Source organism: Geotrypetes seraphini, chromosome 12 (assembly GCF_902459505.1).
Source record: "Geotrypetes seraphini chromosome 12, aGeoSer1.1, whole genome shotgun sequence".
Taxonomy (NCBI): domain Eukaryota; kingdom Metazoa; phylum Chordata; class Amphibia; order Gymnophiona; family Dermophiidae; genus Geotrypetes; species Geotrypetes seraphini.
In genome coordinates this window covers 109,191,644-109,219,059 of record NC_047095.1, presented here as the reverse complement: position 1 = coordinate 109,219,059, position 27,416 = coordinate 109,191,644, and the positions used below count along the sequence as shown (strand labels likewise).

Below are 27,416 nucleotides of genomic sequence, written 5' to 3'. Positions count from 1 at the left end.
ATAGGAAACTTTACCGCAGGACGACAGCACACGCCCCATAGTAAGCCCTTTTAAGATGCAGTAAATGCGCACTAGCGCTTACTGCAGTTTAGTAAAAAGTCGCCATAGTTAACGTAACCATAATTTTTTTTTCTCAAAACGGGACAGGACCCCTTTCCCCCCCCCGGGTACCTTTTTTAAATCCCGGCAGCTACCTCCTGTCCTGATGTCTTCCGGCAGCAGCAGAGTGGCGCACAAGACAAGCGTGAGCCTTCCACGCGCCTGCCCGGTCCCGCGCCGCTCACTGAATGGCTGCCGTCAGTTCTCGAGGGACTCGCGAGAACTGACGGCAACCATGCAGTGAGCGGCGCAGGACTAGGCAGGCGCGCCGCTCTGCCGCTAGACATCAGGACAGGAGGCAGCTGCCGGGATTAAAAAAAGGTACCGGGGGGAGGGAGGGGGGCTGTATTCGCTACGGTACTTATTTCTTCAGTGGGCCCCTGAAAATGGGACATCCCGAAGCTGTGCTTGGGGGACAATGGGACAGAATTCAAGGGTATGAGAGAGCTTTAGGTCATCGAGGATATTTGATCCAGTCCTGATCCGATGCAGTCTCAGATTTGTTATTCTTATTGTAGTTTAGAAAACAGAAGAACTACAAATCCATCGATGCATCAGGAATGACGCTGTTTTCATGAGTTTTTCCTCTTCATCTAGCACCGAGCAAGCTATACCACAGAGCCACCTTAAGAAGGCTGGAGCCCCTCTGTGCGCATGCTCTGCTGATTCCCATTTTCCCAATGTATACAGGACTACAAAGAGCCCGAAAACACTTAACCAATTAAAGCAGAAAGTTTTCCCCTCCCCAGGACTGGAAATCTGCAGAAGCCCCACCCCCAGAAGGTGAGAAGAGGGGACCAGCTTGCTTTTGTTTTCCCAAACCAGGGAAATCTCCATCCCAGCAGCTGCAGACTTAGTAGGAAAAACAAGAGGGGAAATGTCTGCCCTGGCTTCTGATCAGGTAAGAAATTCCTCTCTACGGGGCTGACGCAGGGCAGGGCTCTTCCAAGACCCTGCCCCTGATCTACCTGCCACACTCTCCTACTAGCAGTGGCATCTCTGGCACAGCGCTTCCTCTGTAACGTTAGTGACTCCAGCATGGTATTACTCCTCCTTTCTCCCCACTCATTTCCCAGCATCCCCCATTATCTTTGCTCCTGCCCCCCCAGGCCATCATCTCTCTCTGTCTGGACTTAACCTCTATGTACATTTCAGACTAGGTTGTAAATTGCATGGGTTGGACGTGAATTTGTTTATATATTTTGCGATCCGTCTTCTATGCCCAGCGCCACCGTTCACATGAATTTTTACAAGTGATTTAGAGGAGAGATATCCCTCCTTTCCAGTTTTACCCCCTTCCTACCACCAATTCTCTGTTTCTTATCATTTGCCCCTACTCCCACTCTCTGCTTCTGTTTTCCAGCAACCTATACCTCTTGTAGGGTTATCAGATGTCCGGGGGTCCGGACGGCTTTTCAAAACCTGGCACTTTTGTCTGGGTTTTGAAAAGCCTCCTCTCAATCGTGTCGGACAGATGGCAATCCGGGCGTGTGCGGATGCCGCGCGAAAGCATCACGCAAACGTGTATGTGCATGTGACATCATCGTGTGTCATCCACGCATGCGCGGATTGCCTCCTGCCTGACTAAAGCAGGTAGCGGGGGCAGAGCTAGGGCGGGCCTGGGGTGGAGATGGGCGGGCTTAGGGTGGGTCAAGGACAGTGGTCTCAAACTCAAATCCTTTGCAGGACCACATTTTGGATTTGTAGGTACTTGGAGAGTCTCAGAAAAAATAGTTAATGTCTTATTAAAGAAATGACAATTTTGCATGAGGTAAAACTTTTTATAGTTTCTAAATCTTTCCTTTTGGCTAAGTCTTAATAATAATATTGTAATTTATAGCTAAAGAAACATATGATCAAGAAACAGTTTTATTTTATTTTTGTCATTATGATAAACATATCGAGGTCCTCAAAATAATACCTGGAGGGCCACATGTGGCCCCCGGGCCGCAAGTTTGAGACCATTGGTCTAGGGTGTCTGGATTTTATGATCGTCAAATCTGGCAACCCTATCCTCTTGCCTCTCCCTCAGTATCAGTCCCATTCCTCTTGCCACTATCCTGATCCGCCCCTGCCTCGGCATCTGCTCATTGCACTTTACATCTCCCTGCTCCTTGCTTCTCTCCTAGTCCCCAGAATCTGCACATTCCCCATGCCTCTTTTTCCCCTATTTCTAAGATCTTGCCCAGTGGTTCCCAAACATGTCCTGGGGGAACCCCTAGCCAGACAGATTTTCAGAATATCCACAATGAAAATTAATGAGGCAGATTTGCATGTAGTGGTGGAGGTGCACGCAGATCTTTCTCATGAATATTCATTGTGGATATCCTGAAAACCAGGACAGATTTGGGTCCACTAACCTTGCTGCTTTTTGCCATTCTCTCTTAGGTTAACTGAACAGTGCGATCTTGTAGCATATCTTCCCGCTGCTCTTCTGTTCCTCAGTGCTGATGCAGACCAGAATTTTCTGACTCTGCATTCACTATGCGGGCCCAGAGCACAACGATGAGTTTTGAATGTGCTCATGCTGCCAGAATTGAGAAAAAAGGTAAAGCAGTAGGGAACCTGGGAATCCTTACCAACTGTGCTACTCCAATCGGCCGGTTCCTTGCTGTCTTTACGAGTAGGGCCCTGATGGTTTTCTGAGGAATTAATAATAATAATAATTTATTCTTATATACTGCCAGACCACGAATGGTTCAAGGCAGATCATAACAAATAATGCAGGGTCACGTGACGCTAGCACGCTGAACGGATGCGGGTAGATCGAGCTCCGCTCCCACCTCCAGAAACCGCCGCAAAACTTGCAATTAGCCAGCGCGAATCGCGCTGAATTTACATGCTTTAGCTTCGGGCTCTCTCCTGCTTCTGAGTGGATCCCCCGGCGGCGCGCTGATCAGCCGCGATCGGCCGGCATGCCGATAAGAACCCCGAGGCCTGTTAAAGAACGGTCAGTTAAGCCTGAAAAAATGGCGGCCCCCAGCCCGATCTCGGCAGCTGCGTCCCAGCACGAGGCAGACATGCAAGTCTCAGTCTGCCATCTTTCAAAACTGCTGGATGAAAAGTTGTCTAAACTGCATGCTGTGCTAGAAGAAGTAAAAAACAGCATTGCAGGTCACGCTGCGCGCCTCCAGCAGGCTGAGGAGAGAATATCGGCACAGGAAGATCGGGCGGACACAGCGGAAGGGCGATTGGCGGCCTTGGAAGCTAAAATCCAGCAGCTGGATGATCGGGCTGAGGAGGCTGAAAACCGCAGCCGTCGAAATAATTTACGGCTCATAGGGGTGCCGGAGTCGGTCCGGGATACTGAGCTTGGAGACCTGGTGGCCACGTGGTTGCCTCAGACCCTTGGACTCACAGCTTCCCTGGGCTCGGTGCAGGTGGAAAGGGTACATCGCATAGGAGCGCCACGTGCTGAGGGAGCCAGACCACGTCCTGTTATAGCCCGATTCCTCAACTATGCGGTTAAGGCTCGCATCTTGGACGCATACAGACGAGCCCGCTCCCTGGATTACAATGGCACCAAGCTTCTGCTATTTCAGGACTTTTCCATCCGGCTCTCGGAGAAGCGAAGGGCTTTGGCGCCCTACTGCACCCAGTTTCATGCCCAAGGGATAAAATTCAACCTTCAATATCCTGCTAAGGTGCGCATTCAAACCAACACCGGAGTGGTCATGATGGATACCCCAGCAGCGCTCCGTTCATACCTGGAGGGACTGCCGGCTCCTTGAGGGGTCGGGAGTTGGTGTTGGCCTGACTGACATATCGCTTTGACTGCCAGGGAGGTAGCGGGCTTTCTCCCTGCCGAAGGGGAAGGGATGGTATCCTTTGGCTGGAGCCTGCAGAGAGATGGACGCTGACAGCTTTTGGACTGTGGCTCCTGGACTTACATACCCCATGGCTATCTTCCTGCCACCTGTACCTGTTGAGCCCCTTATGTAGGATCCGGGTCTGTTTCACTGTGCAGGGGGCAAGACTCTCTTCCTATGCAGCCTGCTGTGAAGTCCAAGGCGGGCGTTCTGTTTGTATCCACATTTGAAGAGCGTGTTTGTTTACTTTTGTTGCTCTTGTGCTGACTATATAGATATCATGCTGCACTTTGTTTTCTGGGAGAGAGGGGGTGCGGGGCACGGGATCTGCATTGGGTCCGGGATGGGTAGAGTGATGGAAGGTGGGTCAGTTTTGTGGGGGGTGGTTGGGAGGCGGGGTGGGTGGGGGGGAGTGTATCGGGGGGGGGGGTATGATTGGGGATGTATGCGTGGAGTCTCGAGAGCACGGGTATTTATGTATTTCCTTCATTTGCCAATACCTGATCTCTATGATGCCACGAAGGGGGAGGGCCTAGCTGGGGGGCGCTTCTACCTCTACTATTCTCTGATTGTCATTTATGCACATGTCGTTCCAGGCTGGGTGGACAATGGTTAATCTCAAATTTTCCTCCCTTAATGTGGATGGGATCCACTCCCCGGTTAAACGGAAGAAAATACTTTCTTGGCTCCGCAGGGAGCGTATCGATATAGCTTTCCTACAAGAGACCCATCTCACAAATGTAGAACACGAGAAACTTAGGAGGGACTGGGTGAGTGAGGTGTATTATTCTTCTTACAACACTCGTCAGAGGGGGGTAGCCATTTTGGTCCATAAACAACTCCCGTTTCAATTGCATAGGGTTATCCAGGACAAAGAGGGCCGTTATGTCATAGTGCTGGGAGAGCTCTGGGGACGGAAATACTTATTTTGTAATGTATATGCCCCTAACATCTATAATCATTGTTTCTTTTCGGGGTTAATGTCGCGGCTGGCACAGCACCCGGGTTACCAAATCCTCATGGGGGGTGACTTTTAACATCACGGCGGATCCTTCTCAAGATTGTGCTCCAGCCAAACGCTTCTCTAAGGACCACATGGGTAAAGGAGTTAATTTTTTGACCACGCAGTTAGGACTTTTAGATATCTGGCACCTATTCCACCCCACGGAGCGTACTTACACGTTTTACTCCAATCCTCACAATCTTTATACTCGTCTTGACTATTTCTTGCTCTCACCCGCGCTGCTGCCCATTGTTTGTGCTGTGGAGATAGAGGACGTTCCTCTTTCCGATCATTCCCCTGTGACGCTATCCCTTCAAATTACAGCTGACTCTTCGACTCGGACGTGGCATTTCCCGGGATACCTCTTTAAAGATCTTGGTTTTCGTAGATACCTTAGGGAAAAATGGCTGGATTACTGTAATACCAATTCTGATCCTGACATTGATCCTGGGCTGTTCTGGGAGGCTTCCAAGGCAGTATTAAGGGGTTTCGTTATCGCGTATGTCGCGGGGAAGAAAAAGAAATTAGAAGCGGAATTGCTGATGCTGTCAGGTGAGTTCCAGCAGCTGCGGAGGCGCCACCAGGGGACCTTGCAGGAGGCTGATCGTATCCGCTTACGCACACTTAGACAGCAGATAGATATGATTCTCTCCAAGCGAGCGGAGAGGGATTTGTATTTTTGTCGTTATAATTTACATAGTTGGGGGGGAGAGCGGGGAGACTGATGGCACGCTTGGTCCGCCCATATCGTAAGCGACAAGTCATCACAGCTATTACCGACACGCAGGGTCACACACATACGACTGAAGCACACATACATCATCAATTTGTGACGTATTATAAGGATTTGTATGCCGAGCGGCCCTCGACGGGCGCGGATAGAGACCGCTTCTTTAGTGATATCCTCCTTCCACGGCTCCAACCGACTCAAGCTCAGGCTCTGAATGCTCCCATAACGCGCCTTGAGGTGGAACTGGGTATTAAGGAGCTTAAATTGACTAAATCGCCTGGGCCGGATGGTTACGGACCGGAATACTACAAGATTTTGTCTGACGTTATATCTGACCCTCTGGCAGATGCTTTTAATTCCTTGCACTCCCAAAAAGGTGTGGACCGCTATAATCTGGCACATGTAGTTTTGTTGCCCAAGCCGGGTAAGGATCCGTCTCAGGTGGGCTCTTATAGGCTCATATCGCTACTTAATCAGGATGCAAAACTGCTTGCTGCGTTACTTGCTAAACGTCTGAACGTCTATCTCCACCTCCTTATTCATGAAGATCAGGTGGGCTTTGTACCTGGCAGATATGCCTCAATGAATCTCACGAGAGCTTTGATGGCCATTTATTCTCGCAGAGGGGGAACTAACCAGGCGGCTATAGTGGGCCTTGATATGGAGAAGGCGTTTGATAGCATATCTTGGTCTTACCTTTTCTGGGTTATGGAGCATTATGGGTTGGAGGGCGCGTTTGTGGACTGGGTGCATGGTCTATATTTTTTACCTCAGGCTAAGCTTCTTATTAATGGACAACTTACTTCCTCCTTTCCGCTAGCACGAGGTACTCGCCAGGGGTGCCCTCTGTCCCCGCTACTTTTTCTCCTGGCTATTGAACCCCTAGCGGTTAAAATTCGATTTCATCCTTCTCTTCTCGGTATTAAGGTTGGAACCAAGGAATGTCGCATCAACCTATTCGCGGACGATATTCTGTTATATTTGGAAAACGCTCCCTTACACTTACCGGAGGCTCTTTCTCTTGTTCGAGATTTTGGGACTGTCTCGGGACTTCGGGTTAACTGCGCCAAATCGGAACTCTTACCTCTGGCCTCTCACCATCATGAGTAATGGCATGATGTTCTACCGATTCCGCCGGTTCGGAAACCCATGCGATACCTTGGTGTTTATTTAAGCACCCAATCTCATCTTCTTTATCAGTACAATGTTCTCCATCATATTGAGGCTATCCGTGCTCTGTGCGAGAAGTGGAAGGATTTACCCCTCTCTCTATGGGGCCGCGTGGCGTTATTCAAAATGGTGCTCCTGCCAAAGCTTTTATATACACTTCAAACGATTCCGCTTTGGATCCTGAATAAGGATGTCCAGGCCTTTCGGTCTATTCTTCTTTCTTTCCTGTGGCGCAAAAGACGGGCTCGTATCAGTTTTGTTACTTTATCCCTAGACTCTAGGCAAGGAGGCCTAAATCTTCCTGATATTCGCATATATAACGTTGCTTCCCTGATGCGCTTTGTTCATGAGGGCATCTCTGGCCATTATAGGTACTCACCTTCGGGCTGGATCCGAGCATGGTGCGCTCCTCATTCCTTTGTATCTTTATTGCATTTGTCCCCCTGGTCTATTCCGGGGGTGGATTCCCGATTCCCTCTCCTGAAACCGCTACGCAGGGCGTGGTGGTGGTGGCGGAAGGTGCAGGGGCGGGCCCCACAGGCTTCTCCTTTCTTACCCCTGGTAAGTAATGTAGACTTCCTCCCGGGGATGGGTACGACGGGGTTTCAATTGTGGGAGTCCCGGGGCTGTGTCAGCTTGCGACATCTCTCTGATGAGACCTTGGGGACCTTCCCCACTTTCTCTCTCCTCCAGACCCGATGGGATCTCCCGGCTACGCATTTTTGGGCCTATTTGCAAGCCAGACACTACTATTTTTCCTTAACTCGACAGTGAGGAGAGACATGGGCACTGGGGAAATTGGACTCTTACTTGGCACTCTTACCTTCACAAACAAATACCTTGTCCACTTGGTATAGGCTACTCAAAAATGCTCTTCCCACCTCTTATCTGCCTGGGGTTGTGGCCCGGTGGTCTCGAAATTTAGCTCTCGGGTTTACCGAGCCCCAATTTCTGGACCTTTTTACTAACCTTAATCAATTCACGGGATCAATGGACCTTAGGGAAATGCAATATAAGATCTTGCATCGGACTTACATATCTAGGGCTCGGGGATATGCCATGGGTTTATGGGATGATGACACTTGCTCTCATTGTCGGAGAGCGAGGGGCACACTACTGCACATGTTTTTGGAGTGCCCCCATGCGGCTTTATGGCTCCAGGTTCTCCCTTTTCTTGAGGGCCTCCTTGGCCGGACCATTCCCTGGTCTTATAGCCTCTTATTGTTGGGTGACCTGGGAGATGTATCCGCTGCAGGCTTTACCACACCGTATCAGAAGTTTTTGTACACTGCACTTTTAGTGGTGAAAAAGCTGTTGCTTTTACATTGGGTGAGGCCTGAGCCCGCATCCTTCACTCAATGGCTCCACAACATGCGGGAGCTAGCTGCTTTTGAACTTCAAACCCATGCGGCATCTACTGGACGTGATAGGGTAGTATACGTTTCTCTGTGGAGAGCATTTCAAGTTGCGGCTGAATCCGCAGCTCCCATAGCCCTGCCTTAATTTGATCCTTTTTGGTTATGGGTGGCCCCTTGATTGGGGCTTACTCCGTGCACCCTGACCGGTGACTCTCGAGCGCGGTTGATTGTGGTATGTCTGTGGAGTGCTAGGTGGGTGGCTGTTGTGGATTGTGCGGATTGTTTGTGCTGGATAGTTATGTCTGTTGGCTGGGTGGGTGATTGTAGGATGTGGGGTTTCTACTAACGAAAAATGTTTTTGCAGTCTTCCTTATCTTGAGGAGGGTGCTTTCGGGGGCACCTGTTGAGACTCGTTTTTCCTACTGTTTCGCTTTGTTGTTGTACTTGTTCTGTGGTCATATGCCAGACCATTGTTGTGTGTATTTGACTGCTTTTTCAATAAAAATTATATTAAAAAAAAAAACCAAATAATGCTCAACATTCAGCAAATAAACATTAGGGGAAATTTTACTTACTAGGGTTTGTCAGGCTTTTGGAAAGCCCCGACGAGCTCTAGCCACATCTAGAAGGCCTCTGAGTATGCACAGATGACGTTGCACACATCCACGCATGCTCCAGGCCCTCCAGATGCGGCTGGAGTTTGCCAGGGAAGAGAGGAGGCTTTGTGGGGCTGGGGGGGGGGAGGGGTTGGCGGAACTGGAGACAGATCTGGGCGGGGCTGGTGTGGAATGGGTCGGGGCCAGAGGCAGAACGGGCAGGATCATGAGTCCAGGGTTTTGCAGCCCAAAATATGGTAACCCTACTTAACACTTATCCCAAAAGAAGAAGATTTAGGCCAATCCCAAGCAGCAAGCTACAGTCCAGTAGCAAGTACATTACTCCCCCGATATTCACGTGAATTGTGAAAAACCGCAAATATGGTTTTTCAATGGGGGAGACTTGAGAGGGCAGCGGGAGAGGCAGGAGAGAGCAGCCGGAGGAATGTTCATTTGGACCGAAACACGGACCGTGTCGGGTCCCGTTACCAACAATTGGGTGTTTTTTTGCTCTCAAGTGGAGGTTACTTCCTGTTATTTGTACTCGATCTTACAATAAACGAAAATTCAAGAACATTGTTTTTCGATAGTATTTTGGGGGGTTTTGTTCTTCGTTCCTTACTGTGGAAACCTTGGGCTTCAGTTGTTTCTCTCATTAAAAGTTATGCCCATTCCTGGCAGATATTTAGCACTGGGATCCACATGGCTAGCCTGGTCAAGTTAGGACAGCTTTTGAGCTTCAGCTTTTCTCATATGGCTCTGTTGTCCAGTTCCACATGTTGCATTTCCTTTTGTATTCTGGTAAGAAATGTTATATGTTCCTCTAGTTTTTAGTGTACATCCCCTCTACAGTCTCCAGTTTCATAGGTGTCAACTTTTAACAGCAGATATTATGTTCATGATTTCTCCCATAACTGAGAAAATATTTTGCTTTAAGGCTTAGCTTATGAAGCTGTTTCTTGGAGGTTGCCCGATTGCTAACCCCAGTTATATTTTGTTAATCGGGTTTTTTATTCCGCCTTTACCTATTCGGTTCAAGGTAGGATTACATTAGAAGAAGTTGGGTCAGTTACCCAGGAAGTTACAATGGATAGTTTGATACAGACATTTAATAAAGTTTGCTAGTACAGGGAGATCAGTACAGTTACTAATACACGCCAGCTTTTACAAATCTGTGGTACAGATTTCTACCGTGGGCCAATAAGGTAAATTCTCCAATGCTCATTTCTATGAGCGTCTGAGCATTTACCTTGTTGGCCCATGGTAGAAATCTCTACCACAGCTTTGTATAAGGAACCCACAGTTAGGCCATAGTTACAAGTTCAAGTAGGTCATCGTTTGCTCATCGTTATGTCCCAGGAGTTACATTAGACAGTTTAGAAATGGGCTTTTACAATTACCATTTCAGTTACTTCAGGTTTGGCTCCCTGTCTTGGTACAGAAATACTTTTAAAATTTTTCTGAATCTGAGATAGTGGTCACAAGATTGTAGTATAAATGGAAGTTGGTTCCAGCATTTTGCTTATTGATATTGGATGGATAAGATAATTTGCCTGGTAGACTTTATATCGTTGCATGCTGGGAATTTTAAGTAGAAAAAAACTTCTGGTAAATGTCTGTTGCAGGTGCCCTGGAGAAGCATGACCAACTCTGTTAGGTAGCTGGAGGCGTTGCCTACCAGTATTTTAAAGGCAGTGATGACTAATTTAAACTTGATCCTTGCGGTTATAGGCAGCCAATGTAGTTTCCTTTAGTAGGGCTGTTGGTGTTCCGATTTTCCATAGTCCATATATGAGTTTTACTCCTGTATTTTGAACTAGTTCTAGACGTGATAGCAACATTTTAGAGCAAAGAACTAGTGTTACATTACAGTAGTCTAGTTGAGATAGGATTAGGGATTGTACTAAGATTCGAAAGGCCTCTGTTTCAAAGTATTTTCTGATGGATCTTAGCTTTCTCATCACGAGGAAAGATTATTATTGATTGTACATTTGTCTTCATGGATAGGTGGTTATCAATTTCTACTCCTAAGATTCGAGATTGTAATTCTAGTGGAATGTCTGTGCCATCTACTGTAATCCTTGGAGTGTAGCGTGTTCCAGTTGAGGGTCTTAGCCAAAGGAATTTGGTTTTGTTCTTATTTAGTTTGAGGCAGTGGGTTGCGAACCAGTTTTCTATGATATGGACATATTTTTTGATAGCAATGAGAGTAATCTCATCTATGAGTTCTGTATTCAAGTTCATCATTTTACTAGGCTCTGATACCATGGAGCCATGAACTTACCCAGATTTAGAAATGTCTTGTTCCACCAGTCAAAAATATCCCTTAATAACGGTTGCTATATTTCTTGTTGACATAAAACAGCACTACAGATTAAAGTTTATTGGATTGGGAAACATAAGCAAGTTTACAGACTCATATTCTTGGAACTTTTAGTTTAGGTGAGGCTCAGGAGTAATCTAAGGAAATACTTTTTTACAGAAAGGGTGGTAGCTGCGTGGAACAGGGTGTCAGGTCAAAAGCGCGCCGGGACAAAGGCGCGCACAGACAACTGAGTGCAATGTGGAGGCGCGCGCCGAAGAAAATGACTGTTTTAAAGGGCTCTGACAGGGGTTGTGGGGGGATACAGATCGTGCCGCGTTGTGGGGGGCTTGGGGGGTTCTAACCCCCCACATTTTACTGAAAACTTCATTTTTTCCCTAAAAAACAGGGAAACAGTTAAGTTTCCAGTATAATGAGGGCGGTTACAACCCCCCAAACCCCCCCAACACCACCGCAATCTGTATTAAATAAAGTGTGTGTGGGGGTTCCCCAACAAAACCCCCCGTCGGAGCCCTTAAAAACACTCTTTTTCTTCGACGCGCGCTTCCATTTTGCGCTCAGTTGTCGGCGCGCGCCTTTGTCTTCGGCGGTTTTGTCTATGAACTGTGGGACAGTCTCCAGGTAGAGATATATCTGATTTCAAGAAAGCTTGGGATAGGCATGTGTGATCTCTTAGAGAAAGTAAGAGATAATGGTTACTGCAGATGGGTAGACTGGATGGGCCATTTGGCCTTTATCTGCCATCATGTTTCTTTGTGACATTATTTCCTCTGCACGTCTCCTAATTTAAATGCCAAAAGCTTGATTCCACACTGGTTAAGGGACAGCCTATCATTTCAGAACAGGCTCTTCCTTCCCCCAAAAGATTGTCCAGTTCCTAATAGATCTAAAGCTCTTTTCCCTGCATCACCATCAGATTTACAAATTGAGATTCTAGAGTACTGCCTGCTTTCGGGATCCTGCGTATGGCAGAGGGTGTAATTATGTAACTGCTGCTTATGAGGTAAAAACTCATTTGACTTCTCAAGCTTGCTTACCATTCGTTCCTATGCTGTTGGTACTCAAATAAACCAAGCTAGCATCTCCCCAGTATTATCTAAAATCTTATCTAGGTGGCTCACGCCAGGAGGCAAGTTACTAAGTGATTATCATATCCACCAGACATCCAATTATCTAGATCAGGAGTGCCCACACTTTTTGGGCTTGCGAGCTACTTTTAAAATGACCAAGTCAAAATGATCTACCAACAATAAAATAAAATAAAAAAAACCACAAAGCACACTGTATGCAGAGAAAATGTTAATTCTTTAGCACTCTCCAGACCAGTAGAGGTTAACTTTACGAATGGGTATATATCTAATCATGACCAGCAGGTGGAGACTGAAAACAAAACTTTGGGACAGTATATCCTAGCCCCTCCTCTCTATTTCCCTCAGTCTTCTTTCAGTCTCCAGCAGGTGTTGAGTGATCTGTACCCATCTCCCTTGGTAGGGCTGTTGGAATTTGTTTAGGGGGTTTATTGTCCCTGTTTTTAGCCGGACGGAGCTTGGGCGGACTCTGTTTGGGGGTTCGTCCGACCTCGGGGGTGTTAAACCCGGCGGGTCACGAGCGGGGTCCCTCCCCCCACTTCCTCCACCTCCCCACATTTTTTTAGAGGAGCCTCAGCAGTAAGCCTTGCCCCCTAAGTCAAGCAAGGCATATTGCTTCGAGAGCCTGTGGAGTCTGTTCTGTAAAAAAAAAAAAAAAAAAAAAAATCCTGAGGTAGTGCTGGTCTGAAGGGTTGTTTCCCTTTAAGAAAACTGTATTTTACTGTATTTTTTCATGTAACCAGCACTTTTTTATAGCTAGGTCGCGTATGGAGCAATTGTGCCCTTCTCCGGGGGAGTAGGACACAATTTTAGTCCAGCCGCGAGGCACTCGCGGCCGGCCTGAACTTGGCGGTTTGGGTCGGTGAGGTGGTGGAGCTCCGTCGGCAGCGGCTGCAGGCGCCCAGAGCTCCCCGCCGATGGTGCCTCGCGAGTCGGCTTGGAGCAGTGGGGAAGCCCGGTCTTCCACAACCGCCCACGGAGGGATTCCCCGAAGGATTCCCTCTCAGCTGATTTTTTGACAGCTGATGCCGGCTTGCCTGCTTTAGCGGCTGAGACTATTCAGGTTTCTCAGCCGCTTCAGGCTATGGAGGGAGCTTTTTTGGCGGGAAAACCGCCATCTTCTCTGTCTGGCCCCTCCATTTTGTCTTCCACCTCAGGTGACCTTCCCCCTGTTTTGACTATGCAGGGGCAAGGTTCTGCTGGGTCCCCTGCTGTGGCAGGGAGTCCCTTGGGACCCTCGGGGGGTTTTTCTCCTGAATTTTTCTTTTCTTTATGCAGAGCCTATTTTCAGGCGGCTGGGGGTCCCGGTTGCGCCCAGGGGGTTTCGGGGGGTGGGTTTTCCTCCGCGCTCCCTGCGGCTTTGCCTCTTTCGTCTGGCGTGACGTCCCCTCCGCCGCCTCCCTTGTCCAAGCGTCCGCGGGTGTCGTGGGACGAGAATTTGTGGTCGGAGGAACGGGTCGGTCTGGAGGAGGACCTGGACCCTTCTGAGGAGTTCCAGGACTCTCTGGAGGGGACGGAAGCTGGCGGCGGGTTGTCGGATTTCCCGTTCTCCAGTGACGAGGCGTCCGTGGTGCGCCTTTTTCAGAAAGATGAGCTGCCTGACCTTATTCAGCAGGTTTCTTCGGTTTTGCGTTTTGAGGACGCGCCGCCGGAGACTCCGCGTATGGGGGACCCCCTGTTACGGGGGATCCGTTCCGTTTCCCGCTCTTTTCCTATGCATCAGGATATTCGGGATATTATTCTGGAGCAGTGGAAAACGCCGGAGACGCCGTTTCGGCTGGCGCGCAGCATGGCTCGCCTGTATCCCATTCCGGAAGGGGATCGGGCTACGTTAGCTTCGCCAGTCGTGGATGCGGTGGTCTCGGCAATTTCCAAGCGGCATACCGTGCCTGTTGAGGGCGGTTCTGCCTTGCGGGACTCTGAGGAGCGCAAATTGGAGAGCATCCTTAAGCAAAATTTTCAGGTCTCTGCCTTTGGGGTCCAGGCGGCTATTTGTGGGGGACTGGTCGCTCGCGCCGTGTTTCGGTGGGCGGAGCGGGTCTTGGATCGAGAGTCTGACGACTGGTCTCTGGTGGATCAGGAGGTAGCGAAGATTGAGATGGCGGCCTCATTCCTCTCAGATGCTCTATATGACTTGGTGCGGATCTCGTCTAAGTCTATGGCTTTTGGCGTGGCCGCAAGGCGTGTGTTGTGGCTGCGCGCTTGGGCGGCGGATGCTGCGTCCAAAGCTAAGCTTACTAAATTTCCCTTTCGGGGGTCGTTTTTGTTTGGAGAGGACTTGGATAAGTTGATTCAGACTTTGTCGGACTCGAAAGTTCCCCGTCTGCCGGAGGACCGTGCCCGTCCGGCGTCTCGGGGGGGTGCGGCCCGGGGGCGTTTGCGGGATTTGCGCAAGTATCGCCCTGGGCGTGGGGCTGCTTCTTTCCAGTCTCCGGGATTTTCCCGGGGTCGGTTCTTCCAGCGCATGCAGCCCTTTCGGGGGGCCCGTCGGGGGGCAGGGAATCCCTCCGCCGGTTCCCCCGCTTCCCGTCCTGCACAATGACGCCTTGCCGGCGCCCCCTTTGGTTCCGGTGGGGGCCCGGCTGCGCGAATTTTTCCCCAAATGGGCCGAGATCACGTCCGATCAGTGGGTCCTGGAGGTGGTGCGGGACGGTTATGCCCTGGAGTTCGCCCGCTCTCTGCCGGATTTTTTCCTCGCTTCTCCATGTCAGACTCCGGGGAAGACGCAGGCTTTTCGCCAGACCCTTCAGCGCTTGCTAGATCTCAGGGCAGTTGTTCCGGTGCCCCCTCCGGAGTGGGGCACGGGCAGGTACTCCATTTACTTTGTGGTGCCCAAGAAGGAGGGGACCTTTCGGCCCATCCTCGATTTGAAAGGGGTCAACAGGGCTCTCAAGATTCCCTCTTTCCGTATGGAAACTCTGCGGTCGGTCATTCTGGCGGTTCAGCCGGGGGAGTTTCTCACTTCTCTCGATCTGACGGAGGCCTACTTGCATGTTCCCATTCGGGCCTCTCATCAGCGTTTCCTGCGCTTTGCGATCTTGGGTCGGCACTTTCAGTTCTGTGCGCTTCCCTTTGGGCTGGCCACGGCTCCTCGGACGTTCACCAAGGTGATGGTGGTCGTCGCGGCAGCCTTGCGGTCGGAGGGCATCCTGGTACACCCCTACCTGGACGACTGGTTAATTCGGGCAAAGTCGTTGCAGGAAAGCTCCCGGGTTACTGCTCGGGTGGTGGAGTTTCTCCGGTCGCTGGGCTGGGTGGTCAACCTTTCCAAGAGTCGGTTGGTCCCGGCTCAGCGTCTGGAGTACCTAGGGGTGCTGTTCGACACCTCCTTGGGGAGGGTCTTCCTCCCAGAGGGCCGGGTGAGCAAATTGCAATCTCAGATTCGCCTGCTTTTGGCGTCCCGGTGTCCTTGGGCGTGAGATTTCCTCCAGGTCTTGGGGTCGATGGCGGCGTCCCTGGACGTGGTGAGGTGGGCGCGGGCCCACATGCATCCTCTCCAGTATGCTCTGCTCCGGAGGTGGTCTCCCCAGAGGCACGGGATGGATGTTCCGGTCCTCCTGCGAGGCTTGGCGCGCTGCAGTCTGCGTTGGTGGCTCCAGACCCCTCACCTAGTTCAGGGGGTGGGTCTGGATCTCCCGCAGTGGACGGTGCTCCTGACGGATGCGAGTCTCCTGGGTTGGGGGGCTCAGTGTTTGGGTCACTCAGCTCAGGGCACCTGGTCCGCGGAGGAGGCCGCCTGGTCGATCAACGTGTTGGAGACCAGAGCGGTCCGTCTGGCGCTGTTGGTTTTCCACTCCCTGTTGCTGGGCAAGTCGGTCAGAGTGCTGTCGGACAATGCCACGGCGGTGGCTTAGGTCAATCGTCAGGGGGGCACCAAGAGCACTCAGGTGGCGCAGGAGGCGGCTCTGCTCATGGTTTGGGCGGAATCCCATCTGCTGGACCTCTCGGCCTCTCATATAGCCGGAGTAGAAAATGTTCAGGCAGACTTCCTCAGTCGTCACTTTCTAGATCCAGGAGAGTGGTGTCTCGGCGCCGAGGCGTTTCAGTTGATAGTGCAGGCTTGGGGGCAGCCCCTGATGGACCTGATGGCCACGGGTGGCAACGCCAAAGTGCCCCGCTTCTTCAGTCGTCGCAGGGACGGTCTGGCCGAGGGTCTGGATGCTCTGGTCCAGCAGTGGCCAACGGAGGGGCTGTTGTATGTGTTCCCTCCTTGGCCGCTGGTGGGCAGAGTGCTTCTTCGCATTGTTCACCATCCGGGTTTGGTGGTGCTGGTGGCGCCGGATTGGCCTCGCCGTCCGTGGTATGCGGATCTGGTGAGGCACCTGGTAGCGGATCCTCTTCCTCTGCCTCTCTCGGACGACCTTCTGATGCAGGGTCCCATTCCCATGTTCGACCCGTCTCCCTTCTGTCTTACGGCGTGGCTCTTGAAAGGGGTCGCCTTAGCAAGAAGGGATATTCAGACAAGGTGATCTCTACACTGTTGGGGTCCCGGAGGCTTTCTACCTCTCGGGCTTATGTGCGGGTTTGGCGTCTCTTTGAGGAATGGTGTCGGGCGCGGGGAGTGACCTCTTTTCGCACTTATCTGCCTAACATTCTGGAGTTCTTGCAGGATGGCCTGGATAGAGGCCTGGCTTGGTCTTCTCTCCGGGTTCATATTGCGGCCCTGTCGGCCTTTCGAGGGTTGGTGTCAGGTCAGCGTTTATCGGCTCTTCCTGATGTGATTCGGTTTTTGCGGGCGGCCAAGTTGCTTAGGCCTCCCCTACGGCCCTCGGTTCCCTCTTGGGATCTTAATCTGGTTCTCTCTGTTTTGGTGCGTCCGCCTTTCGAGCCCTTGGACGACTGTTCTTTGAAGGACCTTACTTTGAAGGCGGTCTTTTTGGTGGCCATTACTTCTGCTAGGCGTGTTTCTGAGCTGCAGGCTTTCTCTTGTAGGGCTCCCTTCTTGGAGTTTTCTAGGGAGCGGGTCGTCTTGCGGCCTGTTCCTTCCTTTCTGCCGAAGGTTGTTTCTCCTTTTCATGTCAATCAATCGGTGGTTCTCCCGGTCTTGGGTGGTCGGGAGGGCTCTTCTGAGCAACGGCAGATGCGCAAGTTGGATGTCGGTCGGGTCCTTCGCTCTTATGTGCAGCGGACCCAGGAATTCCGGAAGTCCGATCATCTCTTTGTCCTCCTGGCGGGTCCTCGTCGGGGAGCGGGCGCTTCTAAGGCTACTATTGCGCGCTGGATCAAGGAGACGATTGCTTCCGCTTATCTTCTGAAACAGCAGCCTATTCCGGAGTTTCTCAAGGCTCATTCCACTCGGGGTCAGGCGGCTTCTTGGGCTGAGTCGTCGCTCGTGCCTCCAGTGGATATTTGTAAGGCTGCGGTTTGGTCCTCCTTGCATTCCTTTGTTCGTCATTATCGGGTTGATGTGCAGGCGCGTCGGGACGCGGTGTTCGGTGAGCGTGTACTGGTATCGGCCCTTCGGGGGTCCCGCCCGTGAGAGGGACTGCTTTGGTACGTCCCATTCGTAAAGTTAACCTCTACTGGTCTGGAGAGTGCTAAAGAAGGAGAAATTAGGTTCTTACCTGCTAATTTACTTTCTTTTAGCTTCTCCAGACCAGTAGAGGTCCCCACCCTGTCTGTTGTTGTTGTTGTTGGGGCTGTTGCGCGGGCAGTTTTTGGTTTTTGCTGCGGGTTCTAGTATTTTTCTAGGGCCGGGGAGAATTGAAGAACAGCGGCTGTGGCTCGGCTGGCTTAGCTGGCGAGCTGTGGGGACATTCTTCCTTCGGGAATTTCTCCTCTGCATTTTCCAACAGCATTTTGGGTATGTTATTTGTTACTCCTTTTGGAGTATTGTTTTTTCTCTCTGTTGTTTTCCAGTTCTTGGTTCTGCTTGGCTATTCGGCAGACTGAGGGAAATAGAGAGGAGGGGCTAGGATATACTGTCCCAAAGTTTTGTTTTCAGTCTCCACCTGCTGGTCATGATTAGATATATACCCATTCGTAAAGTTAACCTCTACTGGTCTGGAGAAGCTAAAAGAAAGTAAATTAGCAGGTAAGAACCTAATTTCTCCTTATCATTTATATTCCAGGTTTTTTTCAAAGAGGTCAAGGCAGATCATACAAAAATAGACAAATATACTCCCCTCCCTTTTTACTAAACCGCGATAGCAGTTTTTAGCGCAGGGAGCTGCGCTGAATGCCCCACGCTGCTCTTGACGCTCATAGGCTCCCTGTGCTAAAAAACGCTATTGCGGTTTAGTAAACGGGGGCCATAGTGCAAAATATAGACAGCAGATATAAATTCTCAAAACGGCCACATTTTGATCACTAAATTGAAAATAAAATCATTTTTCCTACCTTTCTCTGGTGGTTTCATGAGTGTCTGGTTGCACTTCTTCTGACTGTGCATCCAATATTTCTTCCCTTCTTTCAGCCTCCTATATGCTTCCTCTCGTCCAGACCTCATTCCCTCCCCCAACTTTTTCTTCCTTTATCCCTGCCCCCTCCCCTTTCTTTCTTTCTCCCTGTCCCCTTTCTTTCTGTCTTCCTGCCTCTCTTTCTTTCTCTCTCCATGTCCCCTTTCTTTCTGTCTCCCTGTCCCCACTTTCTTTTGTTCTATTTCCCTTCTTTCTGTTTCCCCTCTTTCTTTCTTTCTCCCTGCCCGTCCCCAAACCACTGCCACCGCCATTGGGGTACAGGCCCCCAAGCCACCGCTGCCCCAAGCTCTCCCTGCAGATTAGAAGCGTCGGGCCAACCAGCATTCCTCTCCCCTTCGTCAATTCTGCCATCGGAGAGGAAGTTCTGGTCCAGCCAGGCAGCGATTGGCTGGCCCGGAACTTCCTCTTCAATGGCAGAATTGACGTCAGGGAGAGGAAGACTGATTGGCCCGGTAGATAACGAGGGCAACGCAAGTCTATCATGGAGCCCGGGATGGGCTCCGCGGTCGACTCGCATTGCCTTCATGATATACCGGTCAATCGCGATCGATGTATTGGGCACCCCTGATCTAGATTCTTAATGATCAAATAACTAATTACAGCAGCCATCATTTTACTCACCTTCTGGGCTTGTACCCAGAGAAACATATCCTCAGTGAGAGATGATATTTCATAAACTAGAGTGCAGTTGCTAGCTATAAGAATACTTTTGCTAAGCCAAGATGAATAGAACATTTCTTGCAGCTGGACTTCTATCTGCATCTATATAATATTGAGTTTTTCATTATGCTAAGGGAGTAGGGTTGATTAACCTAAGGTATAGTCTTTCAAATCAATGTGGTGTATATTATGTTTGTCATGGACCTACAAAGGAACACCAATAAATCTATTGATAAGGCAGGCTTACTCTTTTCTTTTATCTAAATACCTAATTAACCTGTGAATAATTTCTTTCTGTCCCCTTAAGTCAGAATATCAGTCTAGAAATCAAGTAATATACTTTGTGATAAAGAGTTGGGGGAGGGGTAAGGTAACTAAATTAGCCTAACTTCTTTTAAAGACATACCTAGAAATAACATATATATTAACCCATCAGCATTTTTTCATCTCACCTGTTCAGTTGTTGATGCCTCTTCCTTCATCTCATTTGTACAGGCTGATATCTCAAGCCCACATGAGGAAAGGATAAAGCAGCTAGGGTTCTTCAGCTTGGAGAAGAGGCAGCTCAGGGGTGATATGATAAAGGTCTATAAAATACTGAGTGGAGTGGAAAGGGTAGATGCGAATCACTTGTTTACTCTTTCTAAAAATACTAGGTCTAGAGGGCTAAGTAGTAGATTTAAATCAAACCGGAGAAAATATTTCTTTACACAACGTTGTAATTTAACTCTGGAATTCATTGCCGGAGAATGTGGTGAAATCAGTTGACTTGGCGGTGTTTAAAAAAGGCTTAGATCATTTCCTAAAAGAGAAGTCCATAGGCCATTATCGAGATGGCTTGGGGAAATGTACTGCTTATTTCTAGGATAAGCAGCGTAAAATCTGTTTTACTACTTGGGATCTAGCTAGGTACTTGGGACCTGGAAATAGGATACTGGGCTTGATGGACCTTCGGTCTGTCCCAGTATGGCACAGGTGTCGAAGTCGGTCCTCGAGGGCCGCAATCCAGTCGGGTTTTCAGAATTTCCCCAATGAATATGCATTGAAAGCAGTGCATGCACATAGATCTCATGCATATTCATTGGGGAAATCTTGAAAACCCGACTGGATTGCGGCCCTCGAGGACCGACTTCGACACCCCTGCAGTATGGCAATTCTTATGTGCCAATGCTTACTCTTCATTCTCCTTCAACAACTGAAATTTTTTGTATGGGAGCTAGGCAATCTATAAAAAATATTATATATTTAACAGTCCATAAATCTCTTCATATTATACTCCATTTTAAACTGATCTAGAGAGATGTGGGCTAGTGGTGGAGCTGCTGTCTCTGTAACCAGAGACTATGGGATCAAATCCCAGCGCTTCTTTTTTTGATCCTGGGCAAGTCACTTAATCCTCCCTTGCCCCAGGTATAAAAATAAGTATCGGTATATATGTCAACCGCTTTGAAGGTATAATCACCAAAAAGTCAGTATACAAGTCCCATTCCCTTCCCTCCCTTCCCCTCAGTGACAGAGGCTAGATAATAAAGCTTATCGCGTACACATTACAATAAAGTTGGAGGGAGAGGGCCTGAGGGTATCCTTGTTGTTTCAGGCATCGGTCATATTCAGTGACGTCGCCGCTTATTTCTGGGAAATGGAGTGGAACATTCTGGGAGAATGGCAGAAGAATCTGTACAAGAAGATCATCAAGGAGATTCACAACTTTCTGATGTCACAAGGTAAATATTCCTTCTCTTATCATCGATTGCACAGTTGCATTACAGAACAAGTGCTGCCATTATATCAGCTCTGATGTCAGATCCCACGGAGAGTCTCAATATTTAACCGCAGTGGTCAATAATTAAGTAATATGATGGATGCTGTGGAGGGGAGGTCGTGGCCAGGATTTTAGGGCAGCGGGAGAGTGTGTGCATCTCTCCCACTGTGGTTCTGTTGTTGGTTTTGGGGAGGGGGGTTTGTGCGGAGTTGACAGCGTGTTTTTTTTCTTCTGTGCATGTGCCCATCGCTATCATCAGTGATGGGCACATGCAAATTTAGCGACTCTTCTCTGCTGTCCGCCGACCTCATTTGCATGCATGATTTTTTTAAAGAATGCCTCGGGTTTTTAGATTCGGTATCAAAACGGCTGCGGTAGCAGACCGTCACTTTTTAACGGGGTTTTTTTTGAGAATCCTGGTCTCAGGCCGTTAACCAGATAACTACCTAGATAAAGTTAGGACAGCCTTTTGGGGGCTGAATATGGCCACTAACCTAATAACCTCTGACTCTGCTCCAACTCTGCCCCAGTATTGTCCAGGTAATGCTGAAGCTTCCAAAGGACATGTTCAGTGACACTTATCCTGTTAATACAACTCGCAACAAACCAACTTCATTCAATTGTGTCCGAAATTACTTCAGTCTTAGTAGACCTAACAGTCAGGAGGAAAAAAACCTCATAAGCCCAAAATTTGCAGTTAGCACGCTTCTGCTGAATGGCTAACTTATAATCTTTGGTATAAAAACGTCCTGAAAAATATACAGTCGTTCTCAACTTTACATCAAACAAAATTTTTTTTACTTAGCTTATCATGTTTAAATCAGCAGCAAACAAGTCCCAGGCATTCTCCACTTCCGATGGTGGCCAGCATGTCACAGTACAGCGACTGCTGCGTCAGGGAAACTGGGCTCCAGCTAGTGCACGTGGCAAAAAAAAAGACTATTATATAATTTATTTAAAACATCCAAAAAAATTAAATCCAAAACTATAACGATTAACAAAAAATAGCTTACTACAAGAAGCTACTACTAGTCTTCGAATGCTGAACACTTCTAATATAGGAAGTCGACTTTTCAATATCAAACTTTATTAGGGCTAAACACACATTAGGATTTGAATCATTTAGTTATGTCCTCTTAACACTTACCATCAATTCAGACGACATTTAAAAAACATATTTGTTCACTAGATCCTTTGGGTAATTGGAGTATTCCATCTATTGTACCTATTATTTGTATTTTGTAAACCACCTAGAACTTAAACAGTATTGCGGTATAGAAGTGAGCTTTATGTTACATTAGAACCACCCTCACTCCTCATTGGATACCTTCCCCTTAATCAACCATGCCATAATAACTGTCTGCTTAATGCCGCTGAATGTCCCGCTTGCCAACTCTTACCTAGAACAGGACATGGATGAGACCGTCGAGGACTTTACAAGAACAAATGTTTCAAATGCAGTTTTGCTGGTTTCATTGACAGGTTATTCTATTGTTAACCCTGATGTTATATTCAAGATTAAAAAGGAAGATGAGAAACATTTCACTCAATGCTATGAGCGGGAAGACATGAAGGATTCCATCATGAGTAAGTACACGTTTGAGATCTGAAAGGCTTTATGCCGTCCAATCACAAGAGATGAATCATTAACACCAAATATTTGAAAACAGGTATAACAGGTTGCTTATGTGTGACGTTTATGTAGGACTCTACTTTATTTCTAGCCCATTTTATAAAGAGAGAAAGATGTTTATGTGTCTTTATAAACTATTTGGAGAAAAGGGGAGAGTGTGGAGCGGTGGTTAGCGTTACAGCCTCAGCACCCTGAGATTGTAGGTTCAAACCTACGCTGCTCCTTGTGACCTTCGCCAAGTTACTTAATCCCCCCCCATTGCCCCACCATGACAGACAGGGAAAAATGTTTTGAGTACCTGAATAAATTAATGTAAACCGTTCTGAGCTCCCTTGGGAGAACGGTATAGAAAATTGAATGAATAATAAATAGCAGCAGAAATTACACCTTTATTGAATCTGTGGCCATTTACATATGAAATGAATAGTTAAGCTCTGGAACTTCTTGCCAGAGGATGTTGTAAGAGTGGTTAGCATAGCTGGGTTTAAAAAAAGTTTGGGCAGATTCCTGGAGATAAAGTTCGGGCAGATTCCTGGAGATAAAGTTCATAGTCTGTTATTGAGACAGACATGGGGGAAGCCACTACTTGCCCTGGGATTGGCAGCATGGAATGTTGCTACTATTTGGCTTTCTGCCAGGTACTTGTGACTTGGATTGGCCATTGTGGAAACAGGAAACTGGGCTAGATGGAGCAGTGGTCCAACCCAGTATGGCTATTCTTATGTTCTTATGATGTAAAATGTGTGTGTGCAAGTGTACTTCATAAACTACACAAGTAAATCACAATTCCAACTTTGCTCTCTCCGAGAACACACATGCTTACAAGTTGCATACAAATGCCTGCCTTGACACCATGTATACTTTTATTTAATATGATTTTTATTGAATTTTGCAAAAATACAAATAAAAACGGCATTGTGGAATTGATAGAAACATGATGGCAGATAAAGGCCAAATGGCCCATCTAGTTTGCCCATCCGCAGTAACCATTATCTCTTTCTCTCTCCGAGAGATCCCACGTGCCTATCCCAGGCCCTCTTGAATTCAGACACAGTCTGTGTCTCCACCACCTCTTCCGGGAGACTGTTCCACACATCTACCACTCTTTCTGTAAAAAAGTGTTTCCTTAGATTACTCCTGAGCCTATCACCTCTTAACTTCATCCTAAGCCCTCTCATTGCAGAGTTTCCTTTCAAATGAAAGAGACTCGACTCATGCGCATTTACATTACGTAGGTATTTAAACGTCTCTTATCATATCTCCCCTCTTCCGCCTTTCCTCCAAAGTATACAGATTGAGATCTTTAAGTCTGTCCCCATACGCCTTATGATGAAGACCACGCATCTTTTTAGTAGCCTTCCTCTGGACCGACTCCATCCTTTTTATATCTTTTTGAAGGTGCGGCCTCCAGAATTATACATAATATTCTAAATGAGGTCTCACCAGAGTCTTATACATAGGCATCAATACCTCTGTTTTCCTACTGGCCATTCCTCTCCCTATGCAATCTAGCATCCTTCTAGCTTTCGCCATCACCTTTTCAACCTGTTTGGCCACCTTAAGATCATCACATACAATCACACCCAAGTCCCGCTCTTCTGTCGTGCACTTAAGTTCTTCACCCCCTAAACTGTACCATTCCGATCCATAGAAGAAAAGGAGAAACCAAAACCAAAATGGCACTGTGGAATTGATGTTCTTGATGTAAAAGTTTATTAATACTTAAAATTTAAGAGTACTCTTCAAGAAACTGAGATAAAAAATATAAAAGTTGAAATTGATGAATCCAAGAACTCTATTGTGAATATACAACAGGAGTTAAAAGCATCAAAACAGCTTAGTGAAGCAATGGTAAAAGATAACACAAGTTTGCGTAGAAAATTGGAAACTTTGGAGAACTTTTCTCGTAATAATAATCTCCGCCTGATTAATTTTCCTAAGATAGCCTCGATGACACCTAGAGATATGTTGAAACGTTATATGGTAGAGATTTTGGGTATTCCAGAGGATACATTACCACCATTTACTCAAGTATACTACCTACCAATGAAAACTACTAAATTACCACTTAAACAACAGGAGGACAATCAACCACTTAATGTTTCAGCAATCTTGAAACTTTCGGATAGAGAGCTTGCATCTCCGGCAACATTGCTTCTTACGGTGGCTCTTGCACCAGATAAAAACTGGTTGCTTAGATTGTACTTTAGAAATAAAATGAAAGAATTTCTTGGACAAAAAATATTAATGTTTCCAGACTTGGCACGGGAAACCCAGAGAAGAAGGCGAGAATTTCTTTTGATGAAGCCAGGTGTTATATCTCTTGGAGGGACTTTTTTCCTACGACACCCTTGTAAATGTGTAATACAGTACCATATGAAGAAATATGTATTCTTTGAGCCATTCCAGTTGACAGCCTTTCTGGCAGGAACTCGACTGGATGAAGGGAAATCAAGCGAGGTGCAATTGAATAAATGATATCCTTCCTCAGCTAAGGGATTTTGTTTTCCTAATATTTGAATTGATATTTGTTAGCATTTGTTAATATGTCCGCCTCATCCTTCTTGGATCTAATTTAGAGGACTTGAGCTGAATTTAAGCTAAACATTTATTTTTATTTTATTTGATTATTATGTATTTTACCTATGAGTATTATTTTCCTGCTTTTCTTCAACTTTCTGTACAAGTGGATACTTGATTTATAAAATGTAAAATTTGATAAATAAAAAATTAAAAAAAAAAAAAAATACTTAAAATTTAGCCAATATAAAAACTATGCAGGCAGTGAAGATAATAGAAGTTAAAAAAACCCCAAAACAGTCTTAAGTTGGTGTGGGCCCAGCACGGTTTATGTTTCGGCTCTAGACACCTTCTTCAGGGATCCAAGTTTTAAAAGCCACAATCTTAATTAAAACGGGGACCCAAAGTGTCAAGTCAAATTTTAAGAGCCAAATCTGTATTAAACATTGAATCCAAAATGTCAAGCTTGAGTACATTAGCTTCTCAATGCTCTGCGAAGCCAGATACGGTGCAGAGCACTGAGAAGTTAGTGTACTCAGGCTTGACATTTTGGATCCAATTTTTAATTCTGACTGTGGCTCTTAAAACTTAGATCTCTGAAGCAGGCGACTATAGCCGAAACACAGGCCGTTTTGTGTCCGTATCAGCATAAGACTGTTGGGTCCGTACCGGCTACAGGCTTTATATTATCTGCACCGCCTGCATAGTTTTTTAACCTGCTGGATTTTATATATTAATAAACTTTTACATCATGAACCATCAATTCCACAGTGCCGTTTTTGATTTTGTTTCTCCTTTTCTTCTGTGGTTCAGTTTTTTGTTGTTATTGTTGTTGACTTCTTCAAGAATACAAAGTACATAGTGATCAATAATGTAACATAGTAAATGGCGGCAGATAAAGACCTGAATGGTCTATCCAGTATTCCCCAGCAGTCACGCTCAATAATAATTCATGATTCAATTGTCTTTCTTTGGCATTTCTGGGACATACGTAGACTGTAGAAGTCTGCCCGGCACTGTCCTTACGTTCCAGCTATTGGAGTTACCATCGAAGCCCACTCCAGCCTATCCAGACCATCTTGGCATTTGCGCGACACGGTCTGTAAAAGTCTGCCCGGCGTTGTCCTGCATTCCAAATTACTGGAATTTCTGTCGAAACGCTCTTCAGCCCATCGTAAACCGAACCGCCATAGGCAGGACACAGTCCGTGCAAGTCTGCCTTAGTTTTCACAGCTAGAATTGTCATCTAAGCACTATATAACATAACAAAAACACACATGCAACCATTTGAGCTTTGTTTTCTATGCCATCCGTTTTCTAATTATAAATCCTCTGCGCTACACTTTATTTTGCCCGAATAAGCAAATACGGCACATTCGGATAATGAGAATGCACTGCACAAAGATTGGGTAATTGAAGAAGAAAGGGAAGAAGTAGGGCCAAAAAAGCCATTCATATTTTAACTCATGTAACCCGTACGTAGTTTTATAAAAAAAAAATCATTTTATATATGAAGAAAACTTTATGAAATTATCCTATTAAAATCCATTTCCTAACATAATAACATGTCTTTGATGTAGCCTTTTAGACCTATTTGTTTTCTTACCACAGAATTTCCAATTGTAACATCTGTGTTCTCCCTGAGCGTAACACCAGAGGAAGATTTCCCCTTCATTTATCATCCTGAATCAGAAGTGGCTGAAGAGATTCATTCTCCTGTAATAGGCAAGTATAACGTTTGTCCTGGACACATTTTTATGAGGTCTATCCCAATCTCTTCACCGGTCTCTCCAGTTTTGAAAAGTTTAAACCGATTGCCTGTTAAATGGAGAATTCGGTTTAAGACCTCCCATATAAACAGTGGAGATCCTCAGAACAATATTAGTACCCCAACCATGCCAGTAGCCCATTCCACGGTGACGCTGTCTAATCAGTATAAGAAAAAAACCTCAACTACCAAAAATGTATATGAACCTCGATATTCAGACAGCGGGAGGCAGCCTGGTTGGCCTAGTGACCAAAGAGAGAACCGTTTTTTAGGTGGGGCCTTCTGCTTAGCTGGTAAGCTTCTAAATATTGGTGGTGACCAGTTATGTTGTTTCTTCAACAAAAATGGCACTAAACAATATTAAAATTATAATAACAAATCAGGTGTATTTATATTTGAATATGTGGAATGTGCTCAGAACTCCCAACACACACCGGCCATCTGGTTTGTTATTATAATTTTAGTATTGTTTAGTGCC

At 47.1% G+C, this 27,416-nt stretch overlaps 1 protein-coding gene across 2 annotated transcripts in view; it reads left to right on the top strand.

Annotated features, from left to right (window-relative positions):
• Positions 1 to 782: 782 nt before the first annotated feature.
• The window catches only part of LOC117346523 (zinc finger protein 2-like), a 49,112-nt gene continuing 22,478 nt past the window's right edge, over positions 783 to 27,416 (top strand). For both annotated transcript variants that reach the window (XM_033916234.1, XM_033916233.1), the window contains exons 1-4: positions 783 to 1,000; positions 20,853 to 20,979; positions 22,500 to 22,604; positions 26,782 to 26,895. In XM_033916234.1, the coding sequence (XP_033772125.1) occupies positions 977 to 1,000; positions 20,853 to 20,979; positions 22,500 to 22,604; positions 26,782 to 26,895 (370 nt within the window). In that variant the 5' untranslated portion in view covers positions 783 to 976. The remainder of the gene's footprint in view (positions 1,001 to 20,852; positions 20,980 to 22,499; positions 22,605 to 26,781; positions 26,896 to 27,416) is intronic.